This window comes from Lagenorhynchus albirostris, chromosome 6 (genome assembly GCF_949774975.1).
Source record: "Lagenorhynchus albirostris chromosome 6, mLagAlb1.1, whole genome shotgun sequence".
NCBI classification, from domain to species: domain Eukaryota; kingdom Metazoa; phylum Chordata; class Mammalia; order Artiodactyla; family Delphinidae; genus Lagenorhynchus; species Lagenorhynchus albirostris.
Window position 1 is genome coordinate 23,907,142 of NC_083100.1, and position 20,860 is coordinate 23,928,001.

At 34.7% G+C, this 20,860-nt stretch overlaps 1 protein-coding gene across 1 annotated transcript in view; it reads left to right on the top strand.

The window, feature by feature from the left end:
- The window catches only part of IKZF2 (IKAROS family zinc finger 2), a 168,075-nt gene that overhangs the window by 93,832 nt on the left and 53,383 nt on the right, over positions 1-20,860 (top strand). Inside the window, exons 4-5 of the mRNA XM_060152175.1 lie at positions 7,587-7,853; positions 14,179-14,346. Coding sequence (XP_060008158.1) covers positions 7,587-7,853; positions 14,179-14,346 — 435 coding nt within the window. The remainder of the gene's footprint in view (positions 1-7,586; positions 7,854-14,178; positions 14,347-20,860) is intronic.

The following is a 20,860-nucleotide window of genomic DNA, read 5'->3' on the forward strand; positions in this document are numbered from 1 at the left end:
GTTTATCTGTGTTTGCCCTACGTACAATCCACTGTGGTTCTGAGTATCAAATGAGACAATATGAATTTTTTAAATCATGAAGAATTATAATAAGTTGTTGTTTTTCTATTATTATTATTATTAAAAGGATTCTAAACCCTTAGTGTAAAGAGACTATTTTATCTAGCCTGCTGTTTTCAGGAGTATCAAGTGTTATTTTTCCCATATTTCAGGTGATGCAGGTGGCTGAGTCAAAATAAAAAAATTTCCCAAAAGGTCCCAGAACTAGTTAAGTGGCAGAAAGGGAGGTAAAGACCCTGATTTCCTGCAATCAGGTGCGGAGTAACTTTCTTCCACACTGTTTTTAGAATAGTAGTCATATTTCAGAAACCAGCACTGTCTTGATCTATTACCCTACTAGGTTTAAGAAATACATAGTCTAACTATATTGGGGAAAGGAGAGAGTGGGGGGAGGACGAGAAAATGAGGTGATGTGATGTGCAGACAGAATGCTACCTACAAATGGCTCAGCTGCAGTTCACTGACACCAGTGTCTAGACTTGTCCAACCTTTTCTAAAATGAATACTTTAAGGATGTTATGAGGCAGCTGTTTTGCAAGACTCATGCATTTATTTACTCACAGTTAAAAGGAACAAAGTTTTTATATTGTGTGAAATTTTGTTGAGGAAATTTGTTGAAAAATGATTGCACATACCTTAATATAATTTTTGTTGTGAGGATTTTACTTTCATTGTTTAGACGGTTGTAAGTTCATTAGTAAATAATTGTGCTTTACATCAGAGTTTTGAAAGCAGTTTGTTTTTTTTAACACATTATTTAAACAGCTGCTGGGCTGTTAACATGGATTTAATCATGTTTGGTGTTTCTTTTTTGAAAGTTTAAGTGAGAGAGAGTTGTATTAGCTCAGAAGCAACTTCAACAGATTATTAGATAGACATATTGATTCAATTAGTGTGTATAACACCGTTTCAAGTATCTGGCATAGCCCTGGAGAAATTAATGCTTATAAGTAATAACACCCCTTAAGTGTCCTCTTGAATGTTCACACAACAGAAACCAAGCATATGAAAGTCCTCTTATACATCACACCTGAAAGATTTTTTTTCCCAGTTTGATAAGAATGGCATTTTAGCTCTCTTTTATTATTAGCACTGTGAAAGAAATATTTAACTCCCGTAGTATTTGCTTCCTTTAAAAATTAAGAGTTGAAAAATATAATTTGGAAATTAAACAGAATAAATCACAATAAATATTATATCCTTTCAAATACAGCAAATAAATCATACTCCCTTTGGATTATTTTCCTGGTTAGGGAATTTCAATAATCTGTTCGTGGATTAGTAGAATCAACTCATACTAATAATAAAGTTTTAAAAAGTTTAATTTAGATTTTAAAAAATATTTTAATAATGATATTTTAGGTTCTGGTTACTATGATTTTTCAAAACTTGACATTTTAAAAAAGATAGGATTATCTGTGAAAACCTCATTCTAAGGATGAGGATAGAATTTATTCCTTCAATTTGGTAATTCAAAATTAACTGGATATACTTCACCATATGTGTAAAAAATGATCTTTTCCCCCAAATTTTAAAAATTGCGAATTTTGTATTATTTGAAGCCATCAGGTGCCAGACATTGCAAAATCATATGCCACCTTGCATAAGTGGGTAATTTGGTGAAGTTAGGGTGTAAAAAATAGGAAATGTCCAGTTTCTAAGGAAAAGCTTCTTCACATTTATGTACTGTTCAATAAATTCAAATTACAGGTTAGTAAACTATTTCCTGTACTTTTACTCATAAACTCTTTCATGACCTGGGTATATACCATCCTGCTAATATAGGTTTCTTATTTAAGTGAAAAATATTCTTCAGCTTTTAGTCTTAAACCTTCATAATGAATCACTTTTAGCAAAGTATTAGGCAAGCAATAAATATTTGCTGGTTCAATGAGTTTTAGAGAGAATTCCATTTTGGTCCTTGTGTCTTATTGGTTGAGGTGGGTGAGATCTATTTTGTGAGGTCTATTAGTGTATGTAACAACATTGTACATTTCATTTTTCATTTTATTTTTAAGTGGTATACATTTGGGTTTTGAATTGTCTTTAATTTTCGAAGTATAATGAGTAGTAAAGAAAATTTCAGTATGAAATAGACAACCAAAATAATGTTGTTTTAACAGCTTCACAAAATAATTTTTTCCCCATTTGGTTTTCTGCCTTTTTTAAAAAAAAAAAAAACAGTGATCTATATATGTTTAGCTGTGTAAATACCCTTATTCAGTTATCCTTTTATTTAATACCATGTTACTGAATTTAAGGCAAGTCTAGTGTAACTTTATCCACTCAGTATTATGTATCTCGAAACAATGATAATTATGAAGGCTTTGAGTGTAGAGAGCACAGTATGGTTACTGAAGAAACTTCTACAATTGAAATTTGTTTGGCCTGGGAGTCATTTATAAGAACTCTTGTGTGAGTCTCTTTACTTCTCAGCATTGGGATGATTACATGTAAATGGGAGGTGATTAAACCATGCGTTTTTTTTTTTTTTTTTTGCGGTACGCGGGCCTCTCACTGTCGCGGCCCCTCCCGCTGCGGAGCACAGGCTCCGGATGCGCAGGCCCAGAGGCCATGGCTCACGGGCCCAGCCGCTCCGCGGCACGTGGGATCCTCCCGGACCGGGGCACGAACCCGTGTCCCCTGCATCGGCAGGCAGACCCCCAACCACTGCGCCACCAGGGAAGCCCCCACCATGCGTTTTTATAGCATCTACAAACTATATCCTAAAGTTCAAAAACAGTAGTTTGAAAGCATAAAGAAGAGGGAGATAAAGCTTTAATTCATAAACATATTTGCATTATGAAGCAATTTTTTGCATAAATATATATGTGGAATGTTTTAACATGAAATATATTCAAAGCTTTGTCTATGTAAAATTGATTATGAAAGTCTTTTTGATTAAATGTTATTATCCTTGAACCATGTTCACAAACCTCCAAGTCTACTTAAAAAAAAAATCACTATAACAATTAACTTTTTCTTGATGCTTTAAAATTTGACTTTTCTTTGTTTTAAACTGTGAACTATATCATCTCCTTTGAGAAAAAAGATACCTATGTTAAGCATATTTATTTATTAAAAATATTCAAATATCTATATATTATAGTTATTTGTGACTACAATATCAAATAACAAAGAACAGATTGATCAATTAAAATCTTATTTCACATCTTTTCATTGCTAATCATTCATTCTGACAAAATATTGTTTTTATTAAACTGTTACTGCTTGTCAGTATATAAAAGTATATGTAAATTCCCACAGATATGTTTAAATTTTACATTCTTCATTTCGTAGCAAGAAAATAAGCTTGAAAAATAATTGTTGGTATTGAGATTTATAATAACAAGATTTCTTTTCACTCACATTAGCAAGTTCTTATCTTCATAGAAATTAGCCATTTATGAGGATGCCTTCTGTTAACCAAATTGTAAAAGAAGTATTATATGAAGAGTTAAAATTCAAAGATTTGGTAACTTATGTACTATGATTATTATACAATGATTAATAATTATAATAGCTTTATATATTGTAACTACAAATAATTATGATATAACTCATTTATTAATATATAAATTATAGAGTATAAATTTACCAGACATTTTAATTTAATCATTAATGAGTTAAAATATTAGGTGCTCTGTGTTAATTAGAAACATCCTAAACAGTAAAAATAAATCATAGGAGAATTTCTTTTATGTTCTTTGAGTAGAGAAATTTTTTCTATTTAACAGTTAAAATTCAGACCACTTTAAGTAATCACTTTTTGTCCTAGAATTTCAACTTAATTTTAGTAGGATGGGTTAAAAATTAATTAGAATGGAATTTTGTTTGTACATAGGCCATCATATTAATGCAAAACTTAATCTATGCTATGTATGTATTAAAATGTGTTTCATTTTATTGATGTACTATATCAATAAATATACTGTTTACTACAGTAATAGTGTGTACACATCCATACATGGCAAACATATAATTCCTTAGAGTATAATATTGTTAGAGAAAAGATGACTATAATTTTCCACTTTTTCTGTATTTCAGTGCTAATAAACATTTTTTTTTTTGGATATTCATTTCAAGTATATTCTTCTGTGGATAGAAATTCTAAGTATAATTTTAATATCCAATACATTGTTAAATGACATATTTACCCATGTTTGAGACTTGTTTTGATGTCCATATTATAATATTCTCACTAGGGAAAAGATGATACTTTAGTGTAATATCAAGTCATATCCTTCATAATTTGGTACTGTTTTGAAATTTAAGAGGCCTATAGTTTCAGACCCCAAACCCACTCTTTTAGGTATACATTTCTTCAGTTCTCGAAATGAAATGCTAGTAGACCTTATACTCATTAAAGGTAGCTTATCAGATATTGACTAGTTCAGGAATGTAAATGATGGCATTGCTGCAAAGTTTGTGATCTTTAGGACATCACTTAAATGTGCGGGAAAATTTGCTCACAGGCTGGTATATGAAGTCATGCTGCATAAAGTCATACTTTTCATTTGTTTTCTTCTTAATATTTCTTTTAAATGACTGACAATTGTGGATGAAATGTGGGACTACATAGGGTAACCAATAGTATTTTACATTAATTAGAAAAATTTTCTTTCTCAGAAAAAATATGGAAAAATTTCTTGGAATATGGAAAAATCTATTGAAGCAAGACACAGAAGCCATAATTGAAAATGTTAAAAATTCAAAATTTAAAATTAGCATACATGCCAAAAAATACCCTAGAGTAAAAAGATAAACCGAAATTTTTGCAAAACGTATCAGACACAGCGCTAAGTTCCTTAGTATATAAAGCATTTAAATTCAGTGAGAAAGGCTGACAACCTAGTAGAAAAATGGGCAAAGAACTTTGATAGGCAGTTCTACAAAAAAAAAAAACCACACACATTTAAACATAGAAAAAGATGCCCAACTTCATTCACAATAAAAAAATTCATATTAAAAATCTGAAGTACAATAACCAGTGTTTATCAGATTAACAGTTCTGTGTGGTATTATACAATAGTGTCTATAATAGCACTAAACAAGAAGTAATCTTAAAAGCCTGGATGAATGAATTGTATTCGTAAAGTCGATTTTATGCAGGTATTAGAAAGAACAGTGTAGATTCCTATGTATGGAAAATATTGAACAAATGTTAATTGAAGAAAGGAAAGTTAAAGTCAGATAAATTGTACAGTCCAATTTGTGTAAAAAGAGAGACTATATATACACACATGTACACACATACATATACACACACACAGTTCTAAAGAGAAGACAAGGATAGGGGTTGTTTTTGAGACCAGAACTGAAGAATGGGTGAACTTTGGTTAGAAAAGGACTTAATTTTCACTTTTTATCCTTTATGATGATTAATTTTTCGTTGCTATGTTAATGGATACTTTAAACATATTTTTAAAAAGCTTAAAGAAAGAAGATTCTAAATCAAGTAAAATACCTCAGGGAATACTGCCTGAAATACCTCCTATATGCCACAGATTTCTTTAGCATACTGGGGATATTAAGATGGAAAAATATTGTCTTTACTCTTCTCAAAACCCAGTAAAGCAGTCCTAATTTTTACATAGGGTAAAACTCAAGGGAGTAGATATTTTATTAGAGATCAGGCAAGAAGACTGTCTATCCCTTTGCAGATCTTGGGATAGTTTACATGCTATAAGTTAATTGATCTTTACAAAAACCTTATGGAATAAAAAGAGCACTGTATGTCCAAAGAAAAATAATAGTAAGCCCATTTTTTATATTTACTCATTTAATGCTTACATCTGCCCTAGGAAGTGGGTACCGTTATCGTCCCAGTGTTGTAGAGGACATAGAGAACTTAAGTAACTTGCAGAAGGTGATACTGCTTACTAAGTGCCACTGCTTAATAGCTAAACTATTCTGCTTAAACTTTATTCTATAATCTGAATTCATCTCCACAGATGAAAGACGTAAGATTCAGAGGTTAAATACTTAGTTCAAGATTATACTGCAGTAAATGTCAAAGCCAGTTCTCCTGACTAAATCCAGTGATCCCCACATTGCACCACACTGCCTGTAGTTCACAGGGGAGTTGCAAAGAGGGAGAAAGGGAAGAGTCATTTTGATAATATATACTACCTATCATGAGTACTAACGACAAATCACAGAAGGGGTGGTTTCTCTAAGAAAACAATTGCAGTAAAAAGAACTTCCTTTTTATGAAAATAGTTCCTCTATTCAAGAAATACCAAATAATTTGTTTTGCTTAGTAACTTTGATATGGTTTCTGGAGGCATTTTCAAGATCACTGGATAAAAAACTGGTATTCATTTAAAGCTTGTTTCTCTTGTGAAAGGACTCTGTCAGCAATCCATAATGAGGGCTGTGCTAACAAAATTCCAACTTTTCTGTGGGATGATCCAAAAACAGCAAATAGAAGGCATTGAATTTCTTAACAGTCACAAGTGCGTGCATGCATGCTATGCCATTCCTGTCATTCACTGCTTTTTGGTGTGCATAGATTAAAGTTGGAATACTTTGATTTGCAGACTAATATGTTCCATAGAGAACTTTTTTCACATAGGAAAAAAAAGAGTAGCTTAAGAGCACGTGAGGTCTGTGCATTCTGCCCTTCATTTATACAGCTCTCAACTGAATGTATGTGTTTAGTCTGATTTTAGGATATTTGCCTTGACAGTGTGCCTTCATACGTCTAGGCTATTTGCTGGATTAAGATCCTGAGTTGTTTCTCTTGATAGAATAAAAAGAAAATATGGTTCTGATGAACCTAGGGATAGGATAGGAATAAAGACGCAGACGTAGAGAATGGACTTGAGGACACAGAGAGGGGGTAGGGTAAGCTGGACGAAGTGAGAGAGGAGCGTTGACATATATACACTACCAAATGTAAAATAGATAGCTAGTGGGAAGCAGCTGCATCGCACAGGGAGACCAGCTCAGTGCTTTGTGACCACCTAGAGGGGTGGAATAGGGAGGGTGGGAGGGAGAGGCAAGAGGGAGGGGATATGGGGATATATGTATACAGATAGCTGATTCACTTTGTTATACAGCAGAAACTAACACAACACTGTAAAGCAATTATACTCGAATAAAGATGTTAAAGAAAAAAAAAACAGGTTTATGCAAGTACCCTAATGGAAAACAGAGACTATGAAGTGTATATATAATGATTGTTACATTCAGAAGAGGTGTAGCTCAATGGGTTAAGTAGTATCTAATCTTGTCTTTTTCATAATCCTACCTCAGTCTAGTAGCCTTAGTGACAAACTCAAAAGTATAACAATACCAGTTGATACTGAGCTTTCCTAAGCCATCTTCACTTTCATGCCAGAGCTTCACGGAAATATCATAGAACACAGTATGTACTAACATTGCATGGGGGATGGACTATATTCTACTTAGTATAGCATTCTCAACCATGTTAATAGAATGGCAGTGGGTGGAAAAGAGATGTAGGTAACAACACATAATATGCATTTAAAATGTCGTCCTTTCTTCTTTTTAAATTACAGCAAATTCAGTAAAGCTAGAAATGCAGAGTGATGAAGAGTGTGACAGGAAACCCCTGAGCCGCGAAGACGAGATCAGGGGCCATGATGAGGGTAGCAGCCTAGAAGAACCCCTAATTGAAAGCAGCGAGGTGGCAGACAACAGGAAAGTCCAGGAGCTTCAAGGCGAGGGAGGAATCCGGCTTCCGAATGGTAAACTGAAATGTGACGTCTGTGGCATGGTTTGCATTGGGCCCAATGTGCTTATGGTACATAAAAGGAGTCACACTGGTAAGCAGCTGAAAGAATAACCTGATGACTGCCTGTGACATCTGATGTTGATATTACCTGACATCTATTCTCTTTCCTTTTTATTCAGGGGTGGCAATGGTGAAACTACCTTTTCAGAATTCTGCTAGTATTGGATTGCTGAAAAGCAGAGAGTAGCCTGGGTCTTGACTTCCAGCCTTCAAATCTGAATAGCATATCAAAAAGAAGTTTGGGATTCAGTTTCCACAGTTCTTAATATAGCAAAAATATGATAAGGGTTCAAAAGGTATAGGAGAGTTTCATTGTGTAACTTGATCTTTTTGTATTCCTATACATATTTTACCATACCCGTGGGCAGGTAATAGAGTTTGCTATAACATGGTACTCATGCATTTATGTAAGGGTTGATCATTTTCATCTTGTCTAGTTAACTTCTTGGAATACAATTTCCAATCAATCTTTGCCTACCATGGGTCTCTGTAGGAGGCAGATATTTATCTCCACCAGTTGCAGGATGTCACCATCTTCCTGTAATTTTTAACTATAACTCCTGCAAGGAGATACGTAGGGTAGAATACAGCAAAGGGTGGTAGGAATGTGTAATCACAGAATCAGGTGAGGAAAGAGACCTCAGGTTAATTTAATATACACTTTTAGACCTTTGAGTAATGTGAAAAACCAACTCAGTGAGAAGGCCTTATTTAAACCTCTTCAAATCCTTTGGTAAAATTGTTTTTAAATTTCCTTTTAATGTAAAACACAAGAAATGAGATTGTGGCAAGGTAGGCAGATCATTGACCCAGAAAAATTCAAATTTATATGAAATTTGATTTAAAGGTAATGATAGCTTAAACTATAATGCAGAGTAGTATTATACAGCAAAATAGTAATAACTCATACACTCAGAGTTTTAAAATATGACACTCCTTTGGAAGAGAAAGAAATCACAGTAAAGACATTGATTTAAAAGATTGACTTCTAGATAATCAATTTCATAAGTAGATGCTTAAAACATGAGAGATACCAGGGACATTGATGTCTTCTTAGTCCAAACCTCTCATTTACACATCAAGAAACTGAAGCCCAAAACAGTCAAGTGATTTATCCATGATCCCTTATGTGGTTAAGGGCATTGTGAGGCTAGGATCAAGGTTTCCTGATGTCCAGAGTGGTTTTGTTCCAATTTTCTATGCTTGGTATATCAATATATCAATATTTTATGATGAGGTATTACTATAAGGCTGATATTTTAATTATAGTGAGAAATTACACATTAAAATCAGTGTTATCTTAAACAAAATCATCAGCTTTAGGGCTTACACTCTTATCCAACCATATAGTCAGTTACATTTTTACTTTTTTGTTTTGAATTTCCTTTTTAAATAGCATCATGATTTTAAAATATTTTTAAGTTTATAGTAATGTTTGTATTACTAATGAAATTTTTTAAAATTTTTAAAAATGTCTCATGGAAAAATTAAAAGATCAAGCTTGGTACCATATTTGATAAGAAAAAAAGGAAAAGGCTGTAAAGTAGTGAGGCTACTTTTCTTCTATGCTCATGAAGTAATTCCAACTGCAGTTCTAAAAGAAGAGTTCCACAAAGTTACGATGTATTCATCATCTCAGAGTGATTATATTGAGGAAGATAACACTCAGATGTCTAACTTCTCCCATCTAGCAATGTAGAAACTAAACAAAATTAGTCTAATGACTTTTCAGCTGAATTGCATATAGTGTTCATTTTAAGGCTGAAAAATATATTTTAAAAAAATTTGTAAGATATTTAATAAACCTTTTATGGTCTGAGTTAAGAATATTCAAAGAATCTGAATATACTCTTGAAAATTTAGGTTAATTGATGTTTTACTGTAACTGCAGTGATTTTCATGAGGATTGTTGGTTTGTAAACACAGTTAACAATTGCATACCTACTGTACTGTCCACTTCATATTTTTTACTCTAGTAGAGATGAAAACCATCTAACTAACATGGAAAGTGTTTCTAAATAGTTATACAGATTTCCACAAGTCCTAGGAGTATGGGATTCACTCAGCTAGTAAAGGCAAGGAAAATAGACTGAACAACTATTTAAAGTACTCTTGGAACTCTATGAACTTTTATTGTTAATAAATATTTATTAGAGTACTGGAAAAATTATTACACTTTCCTCAGATCTGGGATGTTTTTCTTAAAGTTACTAGCCATTTGTAGAGGAGCTTGGGATACCTGCCATACATTGTTAACCGTGAAATTGTGATGATGTGTCTTTAAATTAGCCATTTTTATATGTATTTCTGATGACCCAGTTTATACATCTGAGTGGGTCATGACATTTTCAACTCCATTTTAGCAATATGAGAATAGAAAGTCTACTTGTATTTCTATAGATTGGAAAATATATATATAGTCAGAATATAGTCATTAACCAAATGTTTTCTCCTTAATTTGATAAACTGTCTTCATTTTAGAACTTCCCCCTCTCACCAACTATTTATACCTTGCTAGTATAAAAGACTTTGTCTTAAATCCTTAAAAGCCTTTGAGAAACATATGCTTGTTTCTATGAGCGTTTAGCTCATGGAATGTCTAATATAAAATTGATAGTGGAAAAAGATACATAACCACGCAATTCATTAAACTGACATGGAGTATCATATCTAATTCACTTCTTCTTCTTTCTCTTTCATACTCTACTAAAGTGCCAATTCCAGCGTCTTTTTTAATGGCTTGGTGCTATTTCTTTGGTATTGCTACTTTAGTAGGTAATCAGGTAATATTGTCATCGGATACTCCAGGCACTCTTCACTGGGAATACAGGGAGAAGAAAAGAAATAGGGGTAGTAAATCAATTCATGCATAAACACAAATTGATACAAACACTATAAATGTAGAATATACTTAATTTTGCATCTCTTTGGGGTAGAGTACTGTTATCTTTGTAACTAAGTTTTCAGCATCATATTTTGTCCATTGCAGCTTTGTAGAGCCATTCTCTTGCTCTAAGGCCCTCTCTACACATGGTTGGGATTTTTCATATTTGTAGGTGGTTGTTCCATGCAACACAGGCACACCCTCTGTCTTTGATTCACCAAAGCAAATTGATGCATGTATACTTGCATTTCAGTTGAATAAACACAGATCTAGAAATATGTTTATGAAAGTATATAAAATATTGAAATATAATTTATTCCATAATAGGTAGATAACTTCACCCAGTGAATAAAACGGTCCTTGAGTAGATTAGAAGATTTAAAAAAAAACAGATTGAGAATGGAAATAAAGAATAGCATGGCTACGTGACTACATCTTAATTGTTCTCCTGGATCCAGAGTTGTTAATCCAGACTTTGGTGCCCACCCATGGGAGGATTAGTTATCACAGATACAATAGCCTACTTGATGTTTCTGAATTGGACTTACTCTTTAATGTCACTAATGTATTTAGTAAATTTGTGGGTTTCTCCTGAAATTTGCTTTTATTTACATCTGAAGAAAGTGATTTTTATATATATATATATATATATATATATATATATATATATATTTTAGACAAGGTCTAAACCAACCTGAAAAGGACCAATTGATTCAGTCTATTTATTAAAGAAAAACAAATTATTATAAAAGAAATAACCAAGATGTGTTGTTTCAAGTTACATAGACATTATGGGTAGTCAACTGTACCTTTCAGTTAGTTATCAGATTTTACACATACCTCTGAAATTAATAGGCCAGGAAAATCAGTATTTCTTAAAGCTTCATCTGATTGAAATCAAAGTGCATTATTATCATAGTCTCTTTCCTCTTATCAAAAATGGGCACATGACTGATTACCTTCATCATGCTTCTTTCTTTACTTCCCATGGCCATGGGAACAGAATTAGCAAACGCCTTCACACTAAGACTTATTCACTCAGCCACACAGCAGTGTCTCTGGATATAACTAGACATTTCTCCTACCCCTTTAAAGATGATCATATAAATTCAGAAGTAATTCTTATTAAAAAATATTTGAGGATATCTGGAATATTTTATAAATGTAACCTAACAACTAAATTACCCTGTCATTAGTCTCATAACACTCAATTAAGTAAATTAAAAATTATTTTTTTAAAATGATCCTTATTATAATTTTTTTAGATTAGCATTATTCTGAATGATGAATTCAGTAACCTAAATTAGGAATTTTTAAATATTTCAGCTCAAAGACTTTAGGAGGCTTAAAGAAAATCAAAGTTAGCATGCTACAGGAGTATTTTCCAAAGGCAAAACATGATTTCAAATATTTTTGTTCACCACATTAATTTGTTTTTAAGTTATTGAGTACTAATTTGTTATTGCCTGGGAAACCCTACATAGATTTCAAAAGTAAAATCAAATGTTTTTAGTAAAATGTGTAATTTACGTTTGCTATTAACTTTTTAGAGAGTAAGAAAATTTCATTAATAAAATCCTCCTGCCTTTTTATTACTAATTTCATGACACAGGTGGGGAGAAGAAAATTCTGATTTTAAAGTTTTAGACTGATGTTCCATTGAAACAAGTAAAAGAATTAAGTTGTATATGTGTCTGTGTGCGTAAGATTAAAAAAAAATTTACCAAAATTAGGTTTATTTTTAAACTTTGATTATTTTATAAGATATCATATGAGAGGTTTTAGGTTGTGCCTCTTTTTTAAGCTGTATTTAGTATTGATTTGTCAGTTTTACCAAATGAATCAACCAAGTTAAATTAGATAAAACTTAAGGTAACTTAACATTATGAATAATTCTTTTTCAACCATCAATATAGGACTTTTTGTAAACTTAGGTCCTAAGTTTCCTCTCCAAATTTCTTAAGAAAAAAACCTTAACCCTTGCTACACACACACAGATTACTCTTTTTTGGTATATATCTCATTAAGTTCCAAAATGAGCAAGAACTACAGAATTCAAGCTACACCTGATCTGTCAGTTTTTCAATTTCCTTGGGCTTTATAATCTATGTGATAGAATGTGCAGTGGTAGCTGCCAGAAGGTGACCAAAGTTTATCTTATTTATGCCTCCTAGCTTTCTTTAATAAAAAGAATCACTGAGTTTGCATTATTTTAAAGGCCCCCCAATACAGTGTGGTTTCATTATTCACTATTATTATGAATGTTTCAGTTAAAGATATGAAACATGACAATTCAGTGTAAAATTTTTTTGAAAACTATTAAAATTACAGTCATTATCTAACCTCAAGTACAGAAATGGTCCAGTTCAACCAAAAGGGAATTGTTTTTTCATTTAATTTTTATCCTAATGTTGAGTTTTAATATATTTGTATTATTTATATATTAATTTATATTTTATGTCTATCTTTAGAGATAGACATGTTTAAAGGGAGTATTTCATCATGGTTTAATGATGTTATCCGTATGATCCTACTTGCCAATTTTACTCCCTCATCAAACTACGTTTTTACCTTCAGTGACATTGTCAACAGCCAATTGATGGCAACAGACAGCAGATAATTCTGGCTTAAACAATTTTAGGGCAATATGAGTAGTAGGAGAAAAGGTTCCTATCAAATAAATGATTTTCACAAGAAACAGAGAATATATGTACAGGAAATGTCTGGATGAATAATTTTCTTTTGATTTTTCTCTGATTATATCAGGAAATTTTGCCACAGGTTTTATTGTTAGTAACTAGGAGAATCCAGAGACCTGGGCTATATTTTGAGGTTTTGTGGTAATGAGCTTTGCAACCTAGTTCATTCATTGAACCTCTTTGGCTCCCTGATAACAAAATTATCAGCTAAATTGGAGAGTTAGACTAAAGGTCCCTTTCAGCTCAAAGTTTCTGTGATTTATTTTAAGAGATAACATGGTACAATAAAGAGAGCAAGATTTTGTAGTCAAATTGACCAAGAGTCATGATCAGCTCAATTACCTATTAGCTGTGACTATAATCAGAAACTTTGATACTTGAACTTCCATTCCTTCATTTGTAAATTGAAATTATTAATACCAAATTAGTAATGCCATCGTGAGGTTCGAAATATTGTATGTAAAGCAACCAATAAAGTCAGTAAAGTGATGGCACCTAGTTGTTCAACCAGTGGTCAATGCTATGATTGTTACTCTTCGCAGTCAATGACAGGAATCCTGTAAAATTTGCATGAAGAGCTGAAACGGCACTTGACCTAAAGTTTGGGACTTTGGTATTAGCAAAGCAAATTCTAGGAAGATAAAGGTTTGGAAGACTTAGGAGGGAGATGGACATTCTCAGCACAGAGAACTGGCTGTAGTTAACATTGTACAGCAAATTAGTCACTTGCACATAACCTACTTGATCGTCCCCACCTCTTTCCCCTTCTGCAGGTGAACGTCCCTTCCATTGTAACCAGTGTGGAGCTTCTTTTACTCAGAAGGGCAACCTTTTGAGACACATAAAGTTACACTCTGGAGAGAAGCCGTTCAAATGTCCTTTCTGTAGCTATGCCTGTAGAAGGAGGGACGCCCTCACAGGACACCTCAGGACCCACTCTGGTAAGTGCCACCAACTCTTTGAGGAGAAAGTAAAATATGAGAACTCAGGAGACTGCTATAGCATAACACAAAGTAACTTCTAACTTTGGTGCGTAGCTGGGAATGAGCTAGACAGTATTTTTATTTGTGTACACTGAATAACTGACAAATCTTGCAGGATGCATATGGCCCTTCTTTTTTAGGCTTACAGACTTGGCAGAAAGGAGTACTGTCAACTGAAGAGTTTCAAGCCATTGAAGAAAACAGCTGTTACATAAATTTTCTATGATTTTTAAATTTTACAATTATTAATGCAGTAATTATGGTTAATCCAGAATAACGGAAAATCTAGTAAAATATCGTCGTTACGTGCTGTTGTTACCATAGAGGAGAGGAAAGCTGTGATATTATTTTGACTGATATGGTACCTGGGCTGGGACCTCAGTGGGAAGTCAAATATCACTATTTTTAAACTTGAAAATATTATGCTCATTAGAAAATTGGCGGTGAGAGTGTTTTATGTTTAATTTTAACCCTCCTTGTTTCTTTAACTCTCAAACTATAGTCATTGGATGCTCTCTGAAACTCTTCTCTGCTTCATAAATCATCATTTAAAAATCTAGAATAAGTTTGATTTTATTTTAAATGCCAGAATATAGTGCATACAAGCAAAAGAATGATTAGATACCGAATGAATTTCATTTGGCTTTAGCATGAATTGCCATAACTAAGAAGTTAAAGGTGGAACATTAATATAGAATACTCTTCAAGCCAGTTTTATATGCTCCTTCTGTTCATAATGACATATTAAAATTTAATTTTAATATGAAGGTATGATGGAAGTGATATCTTCATCTACATTGACAAATTATATTAGAGAGTGCTGTGGGTTGTGAGGTAATGCTCATACTATCTTTCTTTACATTTTTCCTGTTAATCCTTAAGGCTTTACACAGTTTTTAACGTGAATGTGAAATAATGTAAAACTATTCTAGACATTAACTCTTAAATTTGGGGCTGTTAAAGAAAAATGAAATTAAAGCAAATATTAAACTGTTTTAAGTATATATTTTATATTCATCCCTGACTTAAAGCAGTTCACTCATTTCCAACTATCACACGTTATATTTTATTTAAAAATTATGCTGTGAAAATTATATCTTAAAGTGGTATTGTTTTATTATAAAAAGTATTCTTTATTGAAAGATATTTTTAAGACCTGACAGTTATTTCCTTTAGGTAGCCATGCACTCTGGCTTATTAAAGTATTATTCAGTTGACCAAGGATTATATAAAACATAGCTTTTCATGAGGATGAAGTTGAGGCAGAAATATAACTTTAAACATCTATTTCCACTGGTCACAAAATTTACAAAACTGTGGTGTTTTTACTATCACGGTTTAGTGTATACATGTAATTTTGCCTGGTGATTGCTAGATTGCTCTTAGAAGGTTCACTGCCTGTTGACACCTCTGGAAGGCATTTGACAGTCATCTCAATTTGTTTCCTTGATTTCCTTTTTGTTCTTTCAAGAGATTTATCCCTGTGGGTAGTGTCTAAGAAGTCAAGACACCTTGGTTTTTGTGTTAGACTAAGCTGGATGGCTACAATTGGTTTCGTTATGCAGATTAGGCATGGCCCATATAGGGGCTCCCGGTTGGTGGCTAGTGGAATGAGGGGAGGGAAAGATGTCACCCAAAGTAAGCCCCTTCCACTGGCTTTGCAAGGCCGGACCCTATAATTTACATGGTTCTATATAATTATAAAGTTTATGTGCATAAAGCAAAGCTGTTTCTATGAAACTGTAAATTTTGTAAATAAATACATTTCTACTTTGAGGTTCAAAAAAAAAGACATGGTCCCTTTAACTGCTATTATGCTGATTTTGCATTTTGGTATACTAAGTCATGACTTTTGCATATATATAAACAGATATGCTCAAATTGGCTAATAAGGGGAGTTTAATGGAGGGATGAGAGGGGGAGAGGGGTATCATCCACTTACTGCATCATCAAGGGGTGAAGTCAGTTCAGGCCTACTTCCAACACTCACCATCACCAATGCTTTTCACAATATATATGGCTTTCTTCTTCCACTGCCAATTTCATCTTCCCCTTACTTTCACCCTCTTTTTAGCCCCTGGTCTGGACAGGGTTCTTTATGGGTGATCCTGAATTCCTACAACATTGAGTATTTGGTGGCCCTTCCTTCCTTGGATTACTGTAGTTTTTCAGTAACCAGCATTATTGGAGAAGTTTTTGTTAGAGATGCCCCACTAAATCTCCTGAGTTTCAAACATAGTTGGCCTTGCCCATATCATATAACAACAACCCCAGATCATTTTGGTAATCTGGAAAAATTACCAGCCAATAGCCCACTTCTCTTCCTGTTAATTCAGCAGCTTAAAATGCCCCAAATAGCCAGGGAGTAGTCTCAGCTTCCAACACAATGGTAACAGAACTCTGATCCCTGGTGGAAACATTCTTCCTTTGGCCACTGAGATCTCCAAAACCACCAATCCCAAGATTTCAGCACAGGAAGTGAAAATCCCTTAAATGAGTTACTTGAGGTATTTGTGTTGTGTCCACTACTACCTTAACCTCTTTGTTCTCAAACTTATGCATTCTGGCAATGGAGGAGACAGATGACTTTTGGCATTTATCACATCCTATAGAACACACCCAAACTTCTCCCAGCTAGCAACTATACATGAACCACTCCACTGGTAGGCCACTTCACCACTCTATTTGGCCAAATGATTCTGGATGTCGTGGCATGAGGTATGGCCAGCGAAATCTATAGGTTTGAGCCCATTTCTATATTTCCTTTGCTGTGAAAAGAATTTCCTGGTTAAAGTCAATATTTTAAGGAATACTATGATAATTGTTAAGGCATTCTGTTAAATCCAGGCGTAGAGGCACATCCAAAAGTACTGAAGGAAGGGGAGGTAAATCTATATACCAAATATCTATCAATTCCTATGAGAATAAATTTCTCCCTCCTTCAGGTTGAAAGAAGTTCATTGTAACCTGCCAGCCATTAATTAATTGACTGGTCGATCACCTTGGAGAATAATGCTGTATCAGTGTCTCAGCATTGGAAAGTGGTGAACTCAGCAGTTGTGGTAGTTAAATCAGCCATAGAGAGGGGGAAATCTATGTTGTTGAAGCCATACATAGTTTCCACCCTTGTTCCCATTGTCACTTTGTACATGGGCCACTTGAGCAAGCACCAGGGTAGCTAGATAAAGAATCTGTCATCCATAAAACAGATTGTGTTATTGGCTTGGGTCACCCATCACATAATCTTGCCCAGATTACTAAGAGGGTTCTCCACAATGGAAGCCCTCCAGAGGGAATTCACGTAGTAACCATGTTGTCACACTTTGTACCAATTCTGAGAGGCACATCTGCATAACTCTCCCAAACCTTCAATCTCCAATCTTCCAGTCTTGTTCTTCCAAGTCCTTGACCATATGGCCATGCCATGTATCATTACCTCAGCTATCTCTTCTTCCATGCAAACCGTACAATCTGAAATTCTGCTAGGGGGTTATCTTTCACTACTATATTCCAGGGGCAGCCCCCTTCATTGGGCCTATAACACAGTAGTTGCAGCTAATACTAAATACCATACAATCCATTTACAAGCTGGGTTCATGTGGTTTTATCCTACATTAATTGGTCATTGAGAACACCCCATGAGGCCAGATTGTGAGAGACTGTGAAGCAGTAGTAGCAGGTATCAGAAACACGTGAGCTACTTGCTCATGATGTATACTTGGGCTTCCCAAACCTGTGTGATCCAAGTTTCATTTAATAATGAAATGCTCTTGTGCACGTCTTATTGTATGATATGTTGAATCGGATTAACACATAGTTCATTTTGTCTAGTTTGGGCCACGTAGTCTTTTGGAGTCGCATGGCCTAATACTCAGTCTTAACAAGAGTCCAATAACAAATTAAGAGCTGCTTTTCAAATGGCAAATCATTACTGAGAAGATCACATATCTTTACTCCACTAGGGATTTGCATTCTGATGCTTCAGTGGCAGATGTCATACACCATCTTTGCTTACCACAGATATTTCCAAAAATCATTACATTTCTGGATCTTAGAACCAAAGGTCTAAATAGCAGCTTTCACTACAGCAGAGGTACACTGCAGATTCATTTCTTGCCCCAGTCCCCTCTCAATGTTGGCAGCCTTGTTGATTATCTAGTACATGCATCAGAGCAGAACACCCAAACGTGGTATATCTTGCTTCTAAAATTCAAAGAGGACACCACATTTTCTGTCTCCTTCTTCATAATGAAAGGTACAAGGTGCAACAACTTATCATTTACTACAGAGGCTCTTATTTCAACATGCCTACATCGCTAGGCCCCTAAAATTTCACCAATCCTGTAAATCTCAACTGTTCATAGAGATTATCTCCTATGCCCTAATATATGTCTTACTGAGGCATCTTAAGTGTTTACTACTTCCTGACCCATCACCAAATCCAATTAGTATGATACTATGAATGTAATGTTCCAGCTTGATGTTATGTGAGATGTCAAGATGAACAAGATTTCTTTGGACTATATTATGACAAAGAGAGAAGAGTTGACCTAGCCTTAAGGTAAGATAGTGAAAGTATGTTGACCCTGCATTGTGAAGACAAACTGCCTCTGATTATCTTTGTTGATAAGGAATTACTTTTAAAAGAAATTAAGTCAGTAGCTCCATACATGGTATCAGGTACTATGTTAATGTGCTCCAGCAGAGATACTACTACTAGAACTGCTTCTGTAGTTGGCATTATGTGATTAAACTGTCATTCATCCATAGAACCATCTAGGTCTTGCATTAGCCTAACAAACAGCTTAAACGGGTATGTAGTAGGAGTGACCACCCTAGCATCCTTCAGTTTTAGTTTATTATCTTGGAAGAAATGATAGTTCTAGGGCTGCAATCTCCTATATGGTAGCCACTAGTCACATGTGGCTGTTAAGTACCTTCATATGGTTAATGCCACATGTTGAAATTATATTTATTAAATATATTACGAAAATTAATTCCACCTGTTTAAAATGTGGCTATTAGAAAAGTTTAAATTATATATGTGTTTCATATTTTCATTGGACAGCACTGTTCTTGGCTTTTTATAATAGACCTCCTGCCATGGGTCAGGGAACCAGTGTAAGGGTTCTTCCCATTACTAAATGCATTTATTCCTATGATACTATAAGATGGACTTGGGTGAAGTCTCCATATATATCTTGACCTCCATAAGCTCCCAGTTTGACTGGTAGGCCACAGTGGTATTTTGGGTTCCAGGGATTAATGTCAATTCAGAGCTAATCTAATACAATTGTCTAATAACCTGCAGAAGGATTTGGTATTTTCCTTCTCCCAATTCACAGTCACCCTCATAAATGGCCACAGGTGATTCTGGAATGGCTTAGAGGAAAATTCATAGCATACAGCGGTGGCCAGGTTTCAGGGCCCTTCTGAAAGGGACTCTGGCTCTACCTAAAATTATGTGACTCTGGATATGTGAATAGACTTAGGTCTGGGCAGTGGATAAGAGATCATGAACCCCACTACGGCGACTAAAGTTGGGTTTTTGCCCACAAGACCTAGACTTTTTCTGTCCATGTAAGATAGTTAGCAGCTTGGCAGTCTAACCATCGTTTTCATTCTTGGAGGATCTGTAATCCATTAGCCATTTCCATAGAACCCTGTGGCGCAAAACACATTGTTATCCCGTCCCCGTGGCTTATTAAGATAACTGCACTTCCTAAAATTAATTTCTACCACAAAGCCTCTGCCATCTCAGAAGATCACATTGGATACATTTAAATTAGGGAGCCCAGATCTGTTGGTAACATCTATCATTGTTCTCTCCAGCCTAGAGAAGACAGTTACCAGGAAGCTTTCCAAGCACACTGGTTCTTTCCTCACCAACGTAATTCTTTGGTGAGGCCCTTCCAAGGGTATGGTTAGGGGAGGACTGAACGGGGTCATTCATAATAGATCCTTTCCAATATTCTTTTTCTGTTGTTGTTTGTTTGTTTTTGTTGGTTTTTTTTTTGCAGTACGCGGGCCTCTCACTGCTGTGGCCTCTCCCGTTGCGGAGCACAGGCTCCGGACGCGCAGGCTCAGTGGCCATGGCTCATGGGCCCAGCCGCTTCGCGGCATGTGGGATCTTCCCGGACCAGGGCATGAACCCGTGTCCCCTGCATCGGCAGGCAGACTCTCAACCACTGTGCCACCAGGGAAGCCCTTTTCCAATATTCTTACTTGAGCTTTTGGACTTCTACTTTGGTGTGCCAAGAAAATTCTGCCCTTTCAACTTTTCACTGTGTAAGCCATCATTGAATCAAGGATTCAATAAACCAGTCACTCCCACCTGCTCAAAGCAATATATTAAATCCCAAATTCCAGATGAATGCACCTATATTGATAAATTTGGCCTGAGCTAGCATTTTAATTCATCTTCTTGGTATAAAACCCTTAGAATCAATCCATTTCCTTACATGCTATCTGG